We start from the raw sequence: 17,109 nt of genomic DNA on the forward strand, positions 1-17,109 counted from the left end.
GGATGTTAAACGGATTTATGCAGCATTTAGGAGGAGAAAGCTCCGGTGCAGTTTGGGGTTTAAAACTGACTTTTATCAACCTTTAGTCCCTACCAAATCAAATCAAATCCCGAAAACACAGCGACACACGGCCCGTTGCCACCTTGGAGAAAAGACACGTTTCCTGTGCACCCGTTTCCCTTTCTAGCTTCCTTTGCCAAGCTTCTCTGCCTGATTCCCCCCCGTGCCCTCCCCCCCGCAGCAAAAGGCACACAAACAAGGTCACACTCACCCCCCATCCCATCCCATTTGTTTCTGAAAACCCAGCTAGCAAAATCAAAGAATGTTTCTAAAAGGCATTAGAAGCTGGCCAAGTCTTCCTGGTTTGTTTCAGGGAAGAAGAGAGGGGATCTCTCTCAGGCCTGCATTAGCAGGGAGGGTGTTTTTGCAGTATCTGCACCCAGCGCAATTGGGCCCTCGATCCCAAATGCCAGTTAGGTGCTACCAGAGGGGAAGCTCAGTGTTCATACAGCACCCAGAATAACGGGGCCCCTGACCTCAGCCAAGTCTTTGACTGGAATAGAAATGCTCCTTGTGTCTCATCCTCTATGCTTTACAAATGAGTTGGTTAGCGAATTCCCAGGGTGACTGGGCTCTGGAACTGGCATCACACACAAACTACAGGTTAGGAGTAAAGGAAGCCGCTGTCTTACTGTCATAGATGAGGCCAAGGGACAGGATTGCTCAGCATGGGTAACACACCTGCCCTTTGCTGCTGACTGCGATCCCTGTTGGCTCGGCTGGCAGGAGTAGGTGCCTTTGCAAGAGAGAATCTGTGGGGATGGTCAGGGTCTGTGCAGTGCCTGGCACAACAGGGGGTCTGTGCAGTGCCTGCCCAGTCTCAGTCGGGGTGTCTAGGTACTACTGGGATGCAATCAAATAATTGTACAGGTGGGGAAACTGAAGCATAGAGCGATTATGGGGCAGATTTTCCAAAGAGCTCAGTGTAAGCCACTGGTCTGTGCCTGATTTACAGAGACTGCGAGTCTGTTACAGCCCAGCAAGGGAGCCCTGGGTTTTTAGCTCAATCTGTAGATATTGCAGCTGGTTTGATCTCTGGTGTCGGCACTGAGCAGGCCCCAGACCTCCAAAGAACTTGGCATGCTGGGAGCTGATCCCTTGGGGAAATCAGGCCATTAAGTGCCATAGCAGAAGCAGCTATGAAATCTGGCCCCAGTTGTTCATGGCAAGTAAGGGCCTCAGTGATTTGCCCCAGATCACACAGGGAGTCTGGAATGGAAAGAACGCAGGAGTCCTGAGCTCTCTGGGAAATCTGGTCTTGTTCGACTTACTCAAGATCACACAGGGGATCTGTGGTGGAGTGGAACCCAGGTGTCCTGAGTCCCAGCACCGTACCCCCAAAGGCACCTTTCCTGGTGCGAGTGAAATGGCAGAGATGCTCGGGCTGTTCCTCTATGTTTGGGGGAGGAGAAGAGGCAGCACTGACTGGACACTAATTATCTGACAGAGACATGGAGGTCACAGTGAACCCCACCACCATGCCTGTGCACAGAGGTAACAAGCCCTTAGTAATGAGGAGGCAGCTGGGGGGTGTGGGGTTAGGTTGGGTGGAGCAGCCCCGCTGGGCTCCTGTTGTGCACTGGCTGTACTGGGTGGTGGGTTGGAGTGGGGAGGAAGTAACAGGCTGTTAGAGACACTGGAGGATGTGGGGGAGGTGCTAAAGTGGGGAGCCTGTAGGAATCGGTGGGAGCAAGGACTCCTGGGTTCTCTCTCCAGCTCTAGGAGGGTGGTGGAGCAGGGGGTGGGTTCTCTGAAGGCAATGAAGATCCCTGTGAAGCTGGGTTCCTCTCTGCGAGGGGAAGGGATGCAGAAACCCCTCCTGCGAGCAATCTCCTCTGAGGTCTCCCCACCCTCACCTCTCTATTCAGGATGCCATTTGGTCCGCTAATTAGGAGTGATCAGGGACTTTTTATGCTCTCATTAGCGCCTATATTAACGAGGCGATTAACATCTTTAATTAAAACCACACCATCCCTGGGAAGTGACCTGGGTCGCTAATCAGCAGCCAGCACTCAAGCAGGCTGGGGGGATTGCCATAGGAGCTACATGCATGTGGGCTTGCTAAATGGGAGAGTGCTGGTGTACATGGGAATTGCAGGTGTGTGCATCACATGTCCTGTCTATATATCACATCATGCTTGTGTACATACAAAACTACATGTGTGTGTGCGTCACTCTCTACATATCAGGACATGCCTGGGGCTGGTGTAATCATGTGGGTGTTGGTGTACATACAAACTACACATATGTGCTGGAGCTGGGGGGAGCCCGGATTCCTGATCCCAACCCCCAACAGCCTTTACCATTTTCTGGGCTGTTCTCTAGCTAGCAGTTCTGGGTCATTACGTCACACACGCCCCTGGTGCAACTTTCTGTTTGGGCCACATAGGTCCGGGGGCTCTGAAACCAGCCCCCCCGCCACCGCAGGACACCCAGCTGAGTGGCGCGGCACAGCACAGCCAGGCAGAAAAGCTTGGTGTCCACTGACATTTTCCCCCTAAAGAGGCCTTGGGGCTACAGACATCCCGTGACTGGTGGCTTGGGTGGGCAGTGGGGTGGGGGAGGGAAGGAGGGAGGGAAGAGAAGGCACTATCAGGAAGAGACATCCAGATGCTATGGTGATGGGTGCCATGTAAGGACCCACAGATGGATGGAAGGGGATGGATGGAGGGCTGTGTATTGGGATGAATGGAGAGGGCAAATGGAAATGGATGGCTGGATGGACGCATTTATGTGGGGAGAAGACCGTGCGGCTGGGGATGGATGGAGGGCAGCGAATGGAGATGGATAGAGGGCTACGTGGGGGAGAAGATGGTGCGGATGGAGGGGTGTGGATGGGAATGGATGGATGGAAGGGTACGTGGGGGAGAAAATGGAGTGGATGGGGACGGACGGATTGAGGGGTATGTGAGGGAGAAGATGGTGTGGATGGGGACGGATGGAGGGGTGTGCATGGGGAAAGATGGAGGAGAAGATGGTGTGGATGGGGACAGATGGATGGATGGAGGGGTACGTGTGGGAGAAGATGGAGAGCTGTGGATGGGGATGGATGGATGGAGAAGAAGATGGTGTGGATGGGGACAAATGGAGGGCAGTGAATGGGGATGGATGGAGGGGTGTGGATGGAGATGGATGGATGGAGGGGTATGTGGGGGAGAAGACGGTGTGGATGGCGACAGATGGAGGGGTATGGATGGAGATGGATGGATGAATGAAGGGAGGGGTATGTGGGGGAGAAGATGGTGCAGATGGGGATGGACGGAGAGCTGTGAATGGGGATGGATGGAGGGGTGTGTATGGGGATGGATGGAGAAGAAGATGGTGTGGATGGGGACGGATGGAGGGCTGTGGATAGGGATGGATGGAGGCGTACGTGGGGGAGAAGAAGATGTGTGGATGGGGACGGATGGAGGGCAGTGAATGGGGATGGATGGAGGGCCACGTGGGGGAGAAGATGGTGTAGATGGGGACGGATGGAGGGGTGTGGAGAGGGATGGATGGAGTAGAAGATGGTGTGGATGGGGATGGATGGAGAACAGTGAATGGGACTGGATGGAGGGGTGTGGATAGGAATGGATGGAGGCGTACATGGGGGAGAAGATGGTGTGGATGGGGATGGATGGAGGGTTGTGGATGGGGATGGATGGTGTGGATGGGGATGGAGGGCAGTGAATGGAAATGGATGGAGGCATACGTGGGGGAGAAGATGGTGTGGATGGGGACGGATGGAGGGCAGTGAATGGGGATGAATGGAGGAGGATATGGGAGAGAAGATGGTGTGGGTGGGGATGGATGGAGGAGAAGATGGTGTGGATAGGGATGGATGGATGGAGGGGTATGTAGGGGAGAAGATGGCGTTGATGGAGACGGATGGAGGGGTGTGGAGGGGGATGAATGGAGTAGAAGATGGTGTGGATGGAGATGGATGGAGGGCAGTGAATGGGAATGGATGGAGGCGTACGTGGGGGAGAAGATGGTGTGGATGGGGATGGATACGTGGGGGAGAAGATGGCGTGGATGGGGATGGATGGAGGGGTACTTGGGGGGAGAAGATGGTGTGGATGGGGACGGATGGAGGGCAGTGAATGGGGATGGATGGAGGGGTGTGGATGGGGAGAAGATGGCGTGGATGGGGATGATTGGAGGGGTACGTGGGGGAGAAGATGGCGTGGATGGGGATGGATGGAGGGGTACGTGGGGGAGAAGATGGCATGGATGGGGATAGATGGAGAGTTGTGGATGGGAATGGAGGGAGGGGTATGTGGGGGAGAAGATTGTGTGGATGGGGATGGATGGAGGGCAGTGAATGGGGATGGATGGAGGGGCACGTGGGGGAGAAGACGGTGTGGTTAGGGATGGATGGATGGAGGGCTATGTGGGGGAGAAGACATGGTGTGGATGGGGATGGATGGAGGAGAAGACAGTGTGGATAGGGATGGATGGATGGAGGGGTATGTGGGGGAAAAGATGGTGTGGATGGGGATGATTGGATGGGGACGGATGGAGGAGAAGATGGTGGATGTGGATAGATGGAGGGCAGTGAATGGGGATGGATGGAGGGGTACGTGAGGGAGAAGATGGCGTGGATGGGGATGGATGGAGGGGCACGTGAGGGAGAAGATGGCGTGGATGGGGATGGATGGAGGGGCATGTGGGGGAGAAGATTGTGTGGATGGGGATGGATGGAGGGCAGTGAATGGGGATGGATGGAGGGGCACGTGGGGGAGAAGACGGTGTGGTTAGGGATGGATGGATGGAGGGCTATGTGGGGGAGAAGACATGGTGTGGATGGGGATGGATGGAGGAGAAGACGGTGTGGATAGGGATGGATGGATGGAGGGGTATGTGGGGGAAAAGATGGTGTGGATGGGGATGATTGGATGGGGACGGATGGAGGAGAAGATGGTGGATGTGGATAGATGGAGGGCAGTGAATGGGGATGGATGGAGGGGCACGTGAGGGAGAAGATGTTGTGGATGGGGATGATTGGATGGGGACGGATGGAGGGGTGTGGATGGGGATAGATGGAGGAGAAGATGGTATGGATGGGGATGGATGCAGGACTGTGGAGGGGGATGGATGTAAGGACAGCGAGAGAGCACAGTGAGATGGGGGAAGGAGATTGAACAGTTGGGTGGGGTGGTATCTTATGAGTGCGTGTGTGGAGTTTGCACAGCATGTGAGGGGAGTGTGCAAGGTGTCTCCATGTGCGCACATAAAAGTGTGGGAGACACCAGTGTGCAGGGGGTGTGCCTGAATGTGCAAGTTCCTGGTGTGTGCTACCTGGCTGCTCTCCTGGGAGGGGCTTGGCATGGAACTGGCTGGGAAGAGGCAGCCAGGGGTGGGGGTGGGGGTGGGGAGAGATCAGGGAAGGGGCCATGATCGTGGCAGCCAGGGGGTGTCTCACTGTGCATCAGGGCCAGCCTCCTGCTGCTAGAAATTGCTAGTGTGTCAGGGACGATCTAGCATGTGCATGATGCGCCCCTTATGATTATCTACGCCATGGCCCTGATGATTACCCACAATTCTGCCTGCCAAGCATGGCCCGATGGGTGCTGCAGAGTGGCTAGTCCAGGGTGGCATCCCCGCTCCAGCAGGCAGAAGGAGCACACGCTGGTGTGTGGTTGAGGAAGATACCTCTGTGCACGAGTGTGTACGACGAGTGTCAGTGTGTGTGAGACACCTGTCCCAGTGCTGGGCCTATTCCACGTGCAGTTCTCTGCTGCTGTGTGTTGTGGGGATGGCTCTGGCCACCTGCCTATGTGTACATATGAGTGTGTTTGGAGACCTGTGGTGTTTGTGTACATCTGTCTTCACATTCCTGTGTTTGTGCGCGAACTTGTGTGCACGCTTGGGTGCGTTTACATGTGTGTGTTTTTGCATACCTGTGTGTGGGTGTACAGATGTGCATTCACATTTCTGGCTTTGCGCGCGTGTGTGTGTGTGCGCATGCTCACGTGCATGTGCGAGAGAGCATGGGTGTGCATGTACATTCATCTCCAGCCCTGAATGGATTTGTGGGCAGTGGTGGCCAGGACTGGCTCCCCACCTCATCCCCCTCATGATGATCTGTCCTTGGGAACTAGCTCAGATTCTCCAGGCCAGGTGGAGATGCCAGCTGACCCAGGGAACAATTGGCAGCTTGGCAGCCCAGGTCCGAGGGGAGCGTAACCCCCACTCCTTCCCAGGAGCCTGACCCCTGTTAAGCTTGCCTGGCTGGCTCTTGGGGTGGTGGTTTGTGTGTGATGCAGCCAGAGATGATGGGGAGTGGCAGGAATCTGCCCACTCAGGACAGAGAAAACCTATGGGGGTTTCAAATACAAATGTGGCATCATCTCCCCATCCCCAACATTCCCAGGGGCTGAGGGAACTCAGTAGAGGCCGGAACCAACTTGTAACCCCTGATCTTTCCCTGACTCCCCAACTCTGCAGCCAGCTGGAGCAGAACCAGAAGGCAGAGCCTAGAGTGTGTGTCTTAGGGCCTATACTGCTAAGGGCTGGGAGGGATTCTCCCAGGGCAGGGAAGCAGGGCTGATGCCACTGCCTCCAGGGCCTTGAGAAAGGGAATTTCAGATCTACTGCCTCCCCTGCAATGGGCACCTTCTACCTGTTCCCGGCGAGGAACTGCCTCCTGCTCCCCTACAGGCACCTCAGATTCCCCCCCAGGCACCTCTGATCCTCTCCCCCACTAGAAACCCCCAAGCCACTGGCACCTCAGCTCCCCCCTACTAGGAACTGCCCCCTGTTTTCTGGGCACCTCCCCAGATTGCACAGACCCCCAGCTACAGACTGTCCCACTCAGTCTGCCCCTGCTAGGAAACCACTCCCCTGGTGTACCTGCCTTTTCCCACCACTGAACGCTGGATGCCCTATAATACCCAAGAGTCTCTCTCTAGTTCCATGGTGGGTGGTGACTTTACCCAGGATCCTTTGCAGGGGGGATGGGCACCAATCAGGGCCGATTCCGATGGGTGGCAGCGTTACCCAGAATCCTTTGCAGGGCCGGGCAGGGATGAGGGCCGGTTGCGACCTCCACCGCTGATGGTGCACACAGGCCGGGTGTTGGGGCGGGGTGGGCGGCAGGGCCGGCGCCCAGCCTTACCTGCTGGGTAGCGCTCATTGATGGGCCAGTTGTCCACCTGCAGCGTGGCATTGCCCCCGCTCCGGGTGAAGCGGACCACGTGGTACTTGCCGTCGTTCACCATGGCATTGGTTTCCTCGATGGTGATGTCATCCGTGCCCACGTTGAAGATGACCCCAATTGTGCCTTGATCCTGGAGGGGGAGGAGAGACATCAGAGAAGGGGGTGAGGGCGGGAGTTGAGAGCCAGGACTCCTGGGTTCCATCCTCAGCTCTGGGAAGGGAGTGGGGGCTAGAGTTGGGGGGAAGGGAGTCAGGACTCCTGCGTTCTATCCATGAGATCTAGTGCTTTGAGCAGGTTTCAGAGTAACAGCCATATTAGTCTGTATTCGCAAAAAGAAAAGGAGTACTTGTGGCACCTTAGAGACTAACCAATTTATTTGAGCATAAGCTTTCGTGAGCTACAGCTCACTACCCTCCTCTCCCCCACCTCCTGCCATAGGTGCTGACTCCATGGGTGCTCTGGGGCTGGAGCACCCATGGAAAAAAAAATAGTGGGTGCTCAGCACCCACCGGCAGCCCTGCTGATCAGCTCCTCCTCCCCACCCCTCCAGTGCTTCCTGCCCACCAGTGATCAGCTGTTCAATAGTGTGCAGGAGGTACCGGGGGAACTGGGGCAGGTGTGCTCTGGGGAAGGGGGTGGAACAGAATGGGAAGGGGCAGGGATGGAGCAGGGGTGGGAAGGGGTGGAGTGGGGGGGTTGAGCACCTTCTCACAAATCACAAAGTTGGCGCCTGTGCACCCTGCAATGATTCTCCCTCCCACATGGCAGCCCGTATCATTTCTCAGGCATGGTTTTTCAAGGCCAGAATGAGGCCCACGCAGGGCTGAGAAGCAGCTGCGTCTGGGGTGAGGCACCAGGGCTGTTCAAACGTCACCCAGCAATTCTGTAGAGTCTGAGACAGGAAGTGAGGGAGAATCTCCTGGCTGATTGTGGGGAGGCCAAATGGAATCATGTGAGGGGGAATTCGGCCAGGGACCAGAATTAACATCCCCTGGTTTGGGGGCAGGACCAAGGTACCTTCTCTGAGCACAAGTTTGAAAGAGCTTGGCTTGATATTTCATTGGAAAGATGGACCACCACCATGACAGCGCCCCCGTTAAACTGCATCCCACACCCAGTCCCACAGTGCCACTCCAGCCCCCGGCCTCACTCCCAGCAGCACGGTGCCCCGCCAGCCCCACAGTGCCCCGCCAGCCCCCTGCCCCATTCCACCCCTCCACCTACTCCCAGCAGCACATTGCCCCTCCAGGCCCCTGCCCCACTCCCAGCCCCACAGCACCCCTCCACCCCCCGGCCCACTCCCAGCAGCACAACGCCCTCCAGCCCCCTGGCCCCACTCCCTGCAGCACAGCGTCCCGCCAGCCCCACAGCGCTCCTCCAGCTCCCCACCCCACAGGGCCCCTCTAGTCCTCTACCCCACTCCTTGCAGCACAGCGCCCCTCCAGGAAAGGTTCATAACAGGGCAACAAAAATGATGAAGGGTATGGAACGGCTGCCATATGGGGAGAGATTAATAAGATTGGGAGTTTTCAGCTTGGAAAAGAGACGACTAAGGGGGGTATGATTGAGGTCTCTAAAATCATGACTGCTGTGGAGAAAGTAAATAAGGAAGTGTTATCTACTCCTTCGCATAACACAAGAACTAGGGGCCACCAAATTAAATTAATAAGCAGCAGGTTTAAACCAAACAAAAGGAAATATTTCTTCACACAACGCACAGTCAGTCTGTGGAACTCTTTGCCAGAGGATGTTGTGAAGGCCAAGACTATAACAGGGTTCAAAAAAGAACTAGATAAATTCATGGAGGATAGGTCCCTCAATGGCTATTAGCCAGGATGGGCAGGGATGGTGTCCCTAGCCCCTGTTTGCCAGAAGCTGGGAATGAGCAACAGGGGATGGATCACTTGATGATTACCTGTTCTGGTCATTCCCTCTGGGGCACCTGGCATTGGCCACTGTCGGAAGACAGGATACTGGGCTAGATGGACCTTTGGCTGACCCAGTAGGGCCGTTCTTATGTTCCAGCCCCACAGTACCACTCGAGCACCCCCTTCCCTGCAGCACAGCACCTGTTAATGACCTCCAGCAGCTCCATACAGCACAGTGCCCCCTACTGAGGCTTACCTCACTCCCCCCAGCACAGTGCCCCCTACAGCCCCACTCCCTCCACTACTGAAGTTCTGCCCTGCTCCTACAGCACCATGCCCCCTACTGTATTCCTGGCCCACGCCGTGCAGCACAGCGCCCCCTAGCGATGCACTGGGGTTAGCAATGACTGTGTGGGGAGAGCGCTACTACCTCCCTGCAGCACAGTGGCTGTAGTAGTCAGCAGTGAGTCTGAGGAGAGAGCAACCCTGGCTGAGCCCCCCACAACCATGGCTGTTTCCTTCAAGGTCTCCCCTCCAAGCCCTTTGTGGGTCTGTCCCTGTTAGCGAGGTTAGAGATGCATGTGAGATGGCTGCATGAGGACAGCCTCCAGGAAGCATCTGCTGTGACTCCAAGCCTTGCTGGGAGGAAAGGGATTTGTTAGCCAGCTGCTTGGGAGATCCATTCCCAGCAGCCTGTGCCAGACACAACCACCCCCGCGGCTCAGACCTGGGGCTAGAGTCCTCGGTCCCTTACGCCAGGCTAAAGCGAGAGGAGAAAGTTCTCCCCAAAACAGGCATAGAACCTGACACCCAATCCTTCTGCTCTAATCACTAGACCCCCCCGTCCCCCCCTAGAGCTGGAGATAGAACCCAGGAGTCCTGTTTTTCTCCCCAGCCCTGATTCTCTAATTCCCTGATGGCGCCGGCCCCTCTCTGGCTAATTCACTTGGGCTGCAGAGTAATCAAAGCCCCTTAATCCAGTTCCGGGAGCCATCGATTGAAATTTCAGCCCTAAGCTCGTTTGCGTCGTCAATACGCTAATGATCAGGGCCCGTCTGCGGCAGAGTGGGAATGGATCCAGCTCTGGAGCCAGGCACGGCACTGCGCATGGGCTGGGAGCCACTGGCTTCCACCCAGTACCTCAGCCTTAGGGTATGGGGTGGGGGGGTCTGGCTCTTCCACTCTGGTCATGTGCACGTGTATGTTTCTCTGTGCTAGCATCTGTTGGTGTTTGTTCGGGAGTGTGTCTCTGATCATCTCTGGGTGTCTGTGCTTGTCTGTGACTGTGTGTGTTTCTACCTCTGCGTGCAGGCGTGTCTGGGACAGTGTGTGTTTCTGTTATCTCTGGGTGTGTGCGTGTGTGTCTGGGACTGTGTGTATATCTCAGTTATCTCTGTCTGCCTACATTGTGTGTTTTCAGTAGTCAATCAGTCACAGCTGGCTGTTCCCTGTGGACTGGACCTGCTATGGGGTAATAAAGATCTTGAAATAAATGATAGAGATCCCTGTGCATGTAAGGTCCCAGATTCAAATGGGATGGGATTCTGGGCACCACCCTTGACACCAGCTGGGGCACACAGCCAGCACACCAGGCAGGGACTGCTCACTGGCCCAGAGCACCAGGGGCTAGGTGGGAAGGGCTCAAACTGAATGAATCCCTGACTAGCCACTGTAAAATGCGCATCTCTGCCAGTGAGCCCCGGCCCCAAGACATTCTATTCCAGCTCTGGGGAGGGAGTGGTGTCTAGTGGCTAGAGCAGGGGGGCTGGGAGTCAGGACTCCTGGGTTCTATGCCCCAGCTCTGCCACTAACTTCCTGCAGGAGCTTAGCTCGGGCCCATGGAGCCATCGTACCATGTTGGATCCCAGATGGTTTTAACCCAATCTGGTGTGGGATTATTTTTTCTCTCCCACCAAATGCTTATTTCTTGGCCCATGTGGTTCTGAAATTTGGATCCCTCTGTCCTGTCACACCCTGGAAGCAGTCCCCGGCAGAGACGCCTGCCTCCCAACCCTGGGCCACCTCAGAAAGCTGAGCCACCAAATACATATGTGCAGCCTCTGTGGCCCTTGCAGTCGGGGGCTGGTGCAGCGCTTAAGGGTTACAGTGCTAACCAGCGCTTAACAGCACATGGCAGGATGGGCTGCTGCGTCCCAGCTATTATGGCGCCTCATGCTGCTTATTAGAGCTGTGGATGTAATTACTGCATTACACGGGGGTCATTACAGCACAAGGGAGTGAAAGTAATGCCCTGCCTGCTGTTCGGCTTGCACGAGCAGCGCGGGACAGGACAGTGCACCTGGGGGACAACTGCTGGGCACGTATAGAGCATTGCTAGTAGGATTAGAGTAGAAGCCTTGGTATGGCTGCACCTGTGGGGGTGGGGCTTGCCATACTGCACTGTCAAGACAATACATGCAATATGCAGCAGCAGGGCGTTATACGCAATGTGAACCCCCAGAACGATGCATGAACTATTGCACCACCAATGCAATGCATTTGACAGGGAGATACATGTACTAGGGACAGACAGAGAGATGCAAGGAATAATGCACAGCTGGGACAATGCATGAAATACACAATTACAGGGTGTTATGCACAATATGGACCACTGGGGCAATGCATGGAACATGCAGTGGCAGGGTGTTACTTGAAATATTGACCACCAGAAAAACGCATGGAGTATTGCATCAATGGGATAACGCATGTAGGGCATCACATGCCACACGGGGTCAGTATATGTAACATGGCCTGCTGGTGCAGTATGCAGTATGCCAATGCAGAGGCAATGTATGCAATAATGTGAAGCCAGGGCAGTATACACAATATGGACCACTGGGCCAGTATATACAGTACAGACCCACTGGACTAGCATACGCGGTATGCCCTGCTAGAGCAATGCACACAATAATGTAACACTAAAGTAACGCATGGTATATGGACCACGGGGCAACGCATGCACTCTGTGCTCCTACATCAGCATCCACTCTGTGCCCCTTTGCAGTGACTGGTGTCCTGCCAGAGCTACTGGGGTAGAGTGGTGAGGGAGCACAAATAGTAGGGTGAGGGGTGCCCTTGGGTACCCGGCCCGGTGAGCACCCCTAAGCTCTGCAGGAGCAGAGCGGCTGGCAGTGCTGCAGAGATGGCTCACTGCAGGCTGGTCGTGCCTGCTCCGATTGTCAGCGCGCCACAGCCTGTTTCCTCTCCCAGTCCTGCCCCAAACAGTGCCCGTCTGCCCCTCCTCACCGGCCAGCAGGGCACCATCATCCCCAAGCTCTGAGCAATGGCCCTGTCACAGCACCTAGTTAACTGGTACCAGCATCGCAGCACCCCAGGGGAGGAGGAGAACCACCCCACCCCCCCAGAAGCAGAGATCAGTCTGGCTCCCTGCTGGGCCTGCTCCTGGGGGTCCTAATGGGCCTCAGGTCTGCCCTAGAGTGGGGCGGGGTGGGGAGGATTTTGCCCATGGAACTCGTTCAACGCCACACACTAGTGGCTGGGCTGGGTTGCAGCTGCATGTGGGGTGGCGCAAGAGGGTCAGGGTCTGGCCCCTTTAACACAAGTGGCAGAGGAACATGCTATATCTCAGCTGCGCAGGGGTGCATGTTGGACCTGCAAAGCTGGGTTTGGGGGTTCTGGGGGTGCCCCTCGGAAAGGGGAATCCCACCTCCTGGGTGCTACAGGAGTCTGTGGGGAGATGGGCATGTCAGCAAATAGGGCCCTGGAGTCAGTGGGAAGGCATCCCCTGCATTGGCCCCCAGCTGTGACACAGACTGCCAAGGGGGAGGGGACAGCACTTCCCTGGGGCAGAGCACTCTGGAGAGCCCCCAGCTGCCCATGCCCCACCCTGCAGCTCAGCCTTTGCTAAGCTGGTCACTGGCAGCAGAGGGGGTGGAGCTGGGAGGAGCAGTGGGACACAGGGCTGGGGGAAGGAGACTGAAGGGGAGAGGAACTGGGGACTTTCCCATCTGGTATCATCTAACTGCTCTGGATCAGGCCCATCTATCCCATTAACCCTACTCTGCTCCCAAGGCCACAGACAGCTCGGTCTCCCGCTCTCCCTTCCACCCTGGATCAAACCAATGGGCCCATCCAGCCCCGTCTCCCCCTCTCCCTTCCGTCCCAGATCAGACCAATGGGCCCAACCATCTCCTTCCCTCCCCCCTCGGGTTGTCTTGCATGGATTCCTTCATCCTGGCTAATGTAACTCATACTTCAGATGAGCCATGGTCCATGCAGTAACGGATCAGCTGTACTGCCCTGGTGGTGAGGGATGGGGGTGAGGAATTTCCTCCTGATCACTCTCCTCTTCCCATGGCGATTAGCCAGGGACTAGGAGCATGAGATCTGATTAGCTCTGCAACAGCCTGGTATCTGCGCAGCCACAGTCCTGGTGGCATCACTACCCAGCTGGGGCTGAGGGTCACCTGTGGGGAGATTTAAGCTGTTCCCCAGCATCGGCAGTTCAAAGAGGACACAGGGAGTGAACAGACTGACAAAGCTGAGTGGCAAGAACACCAAATAAAGCCCTGGGACAGAGCAAAACACTCGCTGCCTGGGCACAACTGCTCTGGCATGCCAGCTGTCCATAGTCATCTACCCAAGACATTTCACAAGGCCAGCAAGAGCCACTCTAGCCACACCAAGATGGCCACCACTGTACAAGACAACAAAATGGCCACCACCTCTCATTTCTGTTTGCCCACTAGTTTTGTCTATCTGTTAAGATTAGGCTTTTCCCAGCAAGTAGCATGATCCCCAAAATGTACACCAGGCCACTCCAGGCAACAAAACGGCCACTTCCCCAATGGCTGCTTCCCACCAGTCTGGTCCTATCTATTAATATAACGATCTTCCCAACAAACAGTATGATCACCAAGATGGCTGCTGTGCCATGCCAGGCAACAAAATGGCTGCCAGCCTGATGTCTGCTTGCCCACCAGTTATGTCCGTTTGTCTGTCTGTTAAGATTACCATCTTCCCAATGAGAAGTGTGATCCCCAAGATGGCTGCAATGCCATGTGAAGCAACAAAATGGCTGCCACCAGGTAGATTCTGAGACCTGGTTGCCCATTAATCTTGTCCCTCTGTCTATCGCAAGAAAGCACTGGAAATGCTGAGATCTACCCAGGAAGGAGTGTGCTCCAAAAATAGCTGCCGTCACCTATGCCGAGCAAGACAAGAAAATGGCTGCCATTTCAATTAACTCTGATATCTGCTGGCTACTCCTGCCTGTCTTTCTGTCAAGAAAACACCAGAAATGGTCATATTACAATCTTCCCTGCAAGAAGTATGATCTCCAAGTTGGCTGCTGCCACCCACACCAAGCAAGGCAACAAAATGGCTGACCTTGCCTCTGTGAACTGTGATGTCTGGCTGCCCACTAGTCTTGGCTGTCCATCTTTCCTTCTCTCAAGAAGACACCAGAAACATAACCCTATGATCTTTCCAACAAGGAGTTGGCTCTTCAAAGAGTGGGAGGTGTACCATCACCAAAGCTATGCAAGATAACAAAATGTCCGCCTCCTCAGTCAAGCTCAGGCAGCAGACTGTCTGCTATTCCTGGCCATCTATCTGTCAAGAAGCCATTGGAAATGTTAATATTTTGATCCTCCCAACAAACTGTATGTCTCTCAAGATGGCTACTGACAAGCAAGATACCAAAGTGGCCACCACTTCACTGAACTTTGACATCTAATTTTGTCTCTTTGTCTGTCTCAGGAAGACACTGGAAATATGAGGACTGGGCCCTTCCCAGTTGTACATACAACCACAAGATGGCGGCTGCTGCTCACACCAACCAAAATGGCCACTGCCTTAGTGAACTGCCCACTAAGCTTGTCTGTCTAGCTCTGTGTCTCAAAAAGATACTAGAAATATTAAGACTTTGACCTTCCCAACCAGGCATATGATCCCAAGATGGCTGCCATCACCCAGGCCAACAAAATGACTGTCACTTCAGGGAACTTGGACATCCAGCAGCCACTCACCTTTTCTTCTTTCGTCTTTCAACAAGGCACTGGGAGTATTAAGACAAGGATTGTCCTGACAAGATGCATGATCCCAAGATGGCTGCTGCCAGTCACATCAAGCAAGATAAAAGACACTGCCTTAGTGACCTCCAACAGACGGCTGACCACTAGCCTTGTCCGTCTACTGCAAGGGGGCACTGGAAATATTAAGACCTTCTCAACTGGGAGTGTGATCCCAAGATGGTTGCCAACAGCCGCGCCAACGAAATGGTTGCCACCATCTATGCCACCTCCAAACGAACCCACCTGTCCCTGAATTGGCTGCTTTCCAACAGACAGGGAAGGAAGGTTTTCTTTCCCAGTGCTTCTCAATGCACAAAAAGGCTAAGGACAGTGTGAACCACACTGGGGCCTAATTCCTGTTGGGTTCCCCACACTCACGGGGTAACCCCATCAAGGGGATCCTCCTGAATTCCCTGCAAGATTATGGTTGGGCCGCTGCTTCCTTGCCGGTCAGGAATGACTGACAGACTACTTGCTTGTCTGTTTGTGATGAGCAGTGTATTGGAGCAGGAGGTGTGACCCCATCATTTCCTGAATGGGCCCCCAAGCCAAGACCAGTTGCTTTGTTCAGAGACATTTATGAGGAGAGAGATGCTTCCCAACATTCCCTCAGCTCCCCATACTGCCAGGCAGTCCGATCATCGCTCCTCCAGCCCATTGCATCCCCCTGGGCCCTGGATCAGACCAAAGGGCCCTCTAGCCCCGTATCACTCAGTGCCACTGTGGATCAGACCCATGGGCCCATCCAGTCTGGCATCCCACCCCTCCCTGCTGCCCCTGATCAGAACAATGGGCCCCTCCAGTCTGGTGTTCTGGGGTGGCCCATATTTGACGAGCCTGAGAATGATCCATTGTGCACTGGCCTGACGTGCCCGGCCAGCCGTGCGATGCTTTGTGTGGGCGTGCCATTTGTTTGCAAGACTTGTGGTGCCATCTACTAGCCCTTTATAGCCCAATCTCAGTGTGCTGGGGCTGCCAACAGCCACTTAACCTCATGGACAAATCAATAGCAAAGTGGTTTTCTGCTTTACTGCCTCGGGCCTGGGACATAGGGCTGTTTCAGGTAGACGTGGAGGAGTCAGGACAGCGCTCTGCAGGGGACGGCCACACTGGACCTCGCAGGCAGCACTGGCCCCAGAGCGGCACTAGGGGGTGTTGTGCTGCAAGGAGCGGGGGTTCTTTCCCCTTGCAGTCAGTTCTGGCCCCAATGCCCCAGCATGGCCCTAGTGGGCACTGTGCTAGAGGGGTGCAGAAGAATGCAGGCAGCCGCTGATGCTGGGGCAGCCCTTTCCCCCTTAAATGACACCTCCAGCTCACATTCTGGGATTGCTGGGATGCTGCCCACGCAATAACAACAGTCAGGGGCATTTTTTGGCCCCCATGCCCGGGATGATGTCAGCTCTGTCTATGCTACCAGTACTACTGCCTGTCCAGCTTGCCAGCCCCTCATCGCCACCCCCAGACATTAACTCCTGGCCCCCCCATACACCCAGTTGGGTTTGGGGTCCCCTTCAAACTCCCTTTTTTTTGAACCCCTTCTTCATATCATCCCAACTGAGAACTGCAGCCTCCCCCACCCATGGATGTAAGAGCAGCCTGCTCTGCCAACTCCCCCACCTCTTCACCTCATTCCAAACCATAACTGAACAGGTCTCTATAGTCATTTCTCTGTCCCCCATTCCTCACACTGTGCAGCTTGGCACAGAGGGAGGGCCCCACAATTCCGGGGGGGGGGGATCTGTGCAGCACCAGGTACAATGGGGCCCCCAATCTCGGTCATGGTCTCTAGGGGTTACCCAAATACATGTATTAATACTAATCTGAGTTTGGGATAAATATGTAGAAACAAATACTAATAATACAAACTAATAACTGAAATTCATACATCCCCCTAATTAAAATCTCATCTCTCGGGAGGGATGTGGGGCTGTTCATACAGGGTTCCCTTGCCTGGTGCTGAGATGCCGCTGCCTCTTGGGTGGGGAGTAGGGTGATCATAGTA

General features: G+C 55.0%; 1 protein-coding gene across 29 annotated transcripts in view; it reads right to left on the minus strand.

Annotated features, from left to right (window-relative positions):
• The window catches only part of NRXN2 (neurexin 2), a 274,548-nt gene that overhangs the window by 36,989 nt on the left and 220,450 nt on the right, over positions 1-17,109 (minus strand). For all 29 annotated transcript variants that reach the window (XM_073351968.1, XM_073351963.1, XM_073351962.1 and 26 more), the window contains one exon: positions 7,163-7,334. In XM_073351968.1, the coding sequence (XP_073208069.1) occupies positions 7,163-7,334 (172 nt within the window). The remainder of the gene's footprint in view (positions 1-7,162; positions 7,335-17,109) is intronic.

The sequence above is a fragment of the Lepidochelys kempii genome, chromosome 7 (assembly GCF_965140265.1).
Source record: "Lepidochelys kempii isolate rLepKem1 chromosome 7, rLepKem1.hap2, whole genome shotgun sequence".
Lineage (NCBI taxonomy): Eukaryota > Metazoa > Chordata > Testudines > Cheloniidae > Lepidochelys > Lepidochelys kempii.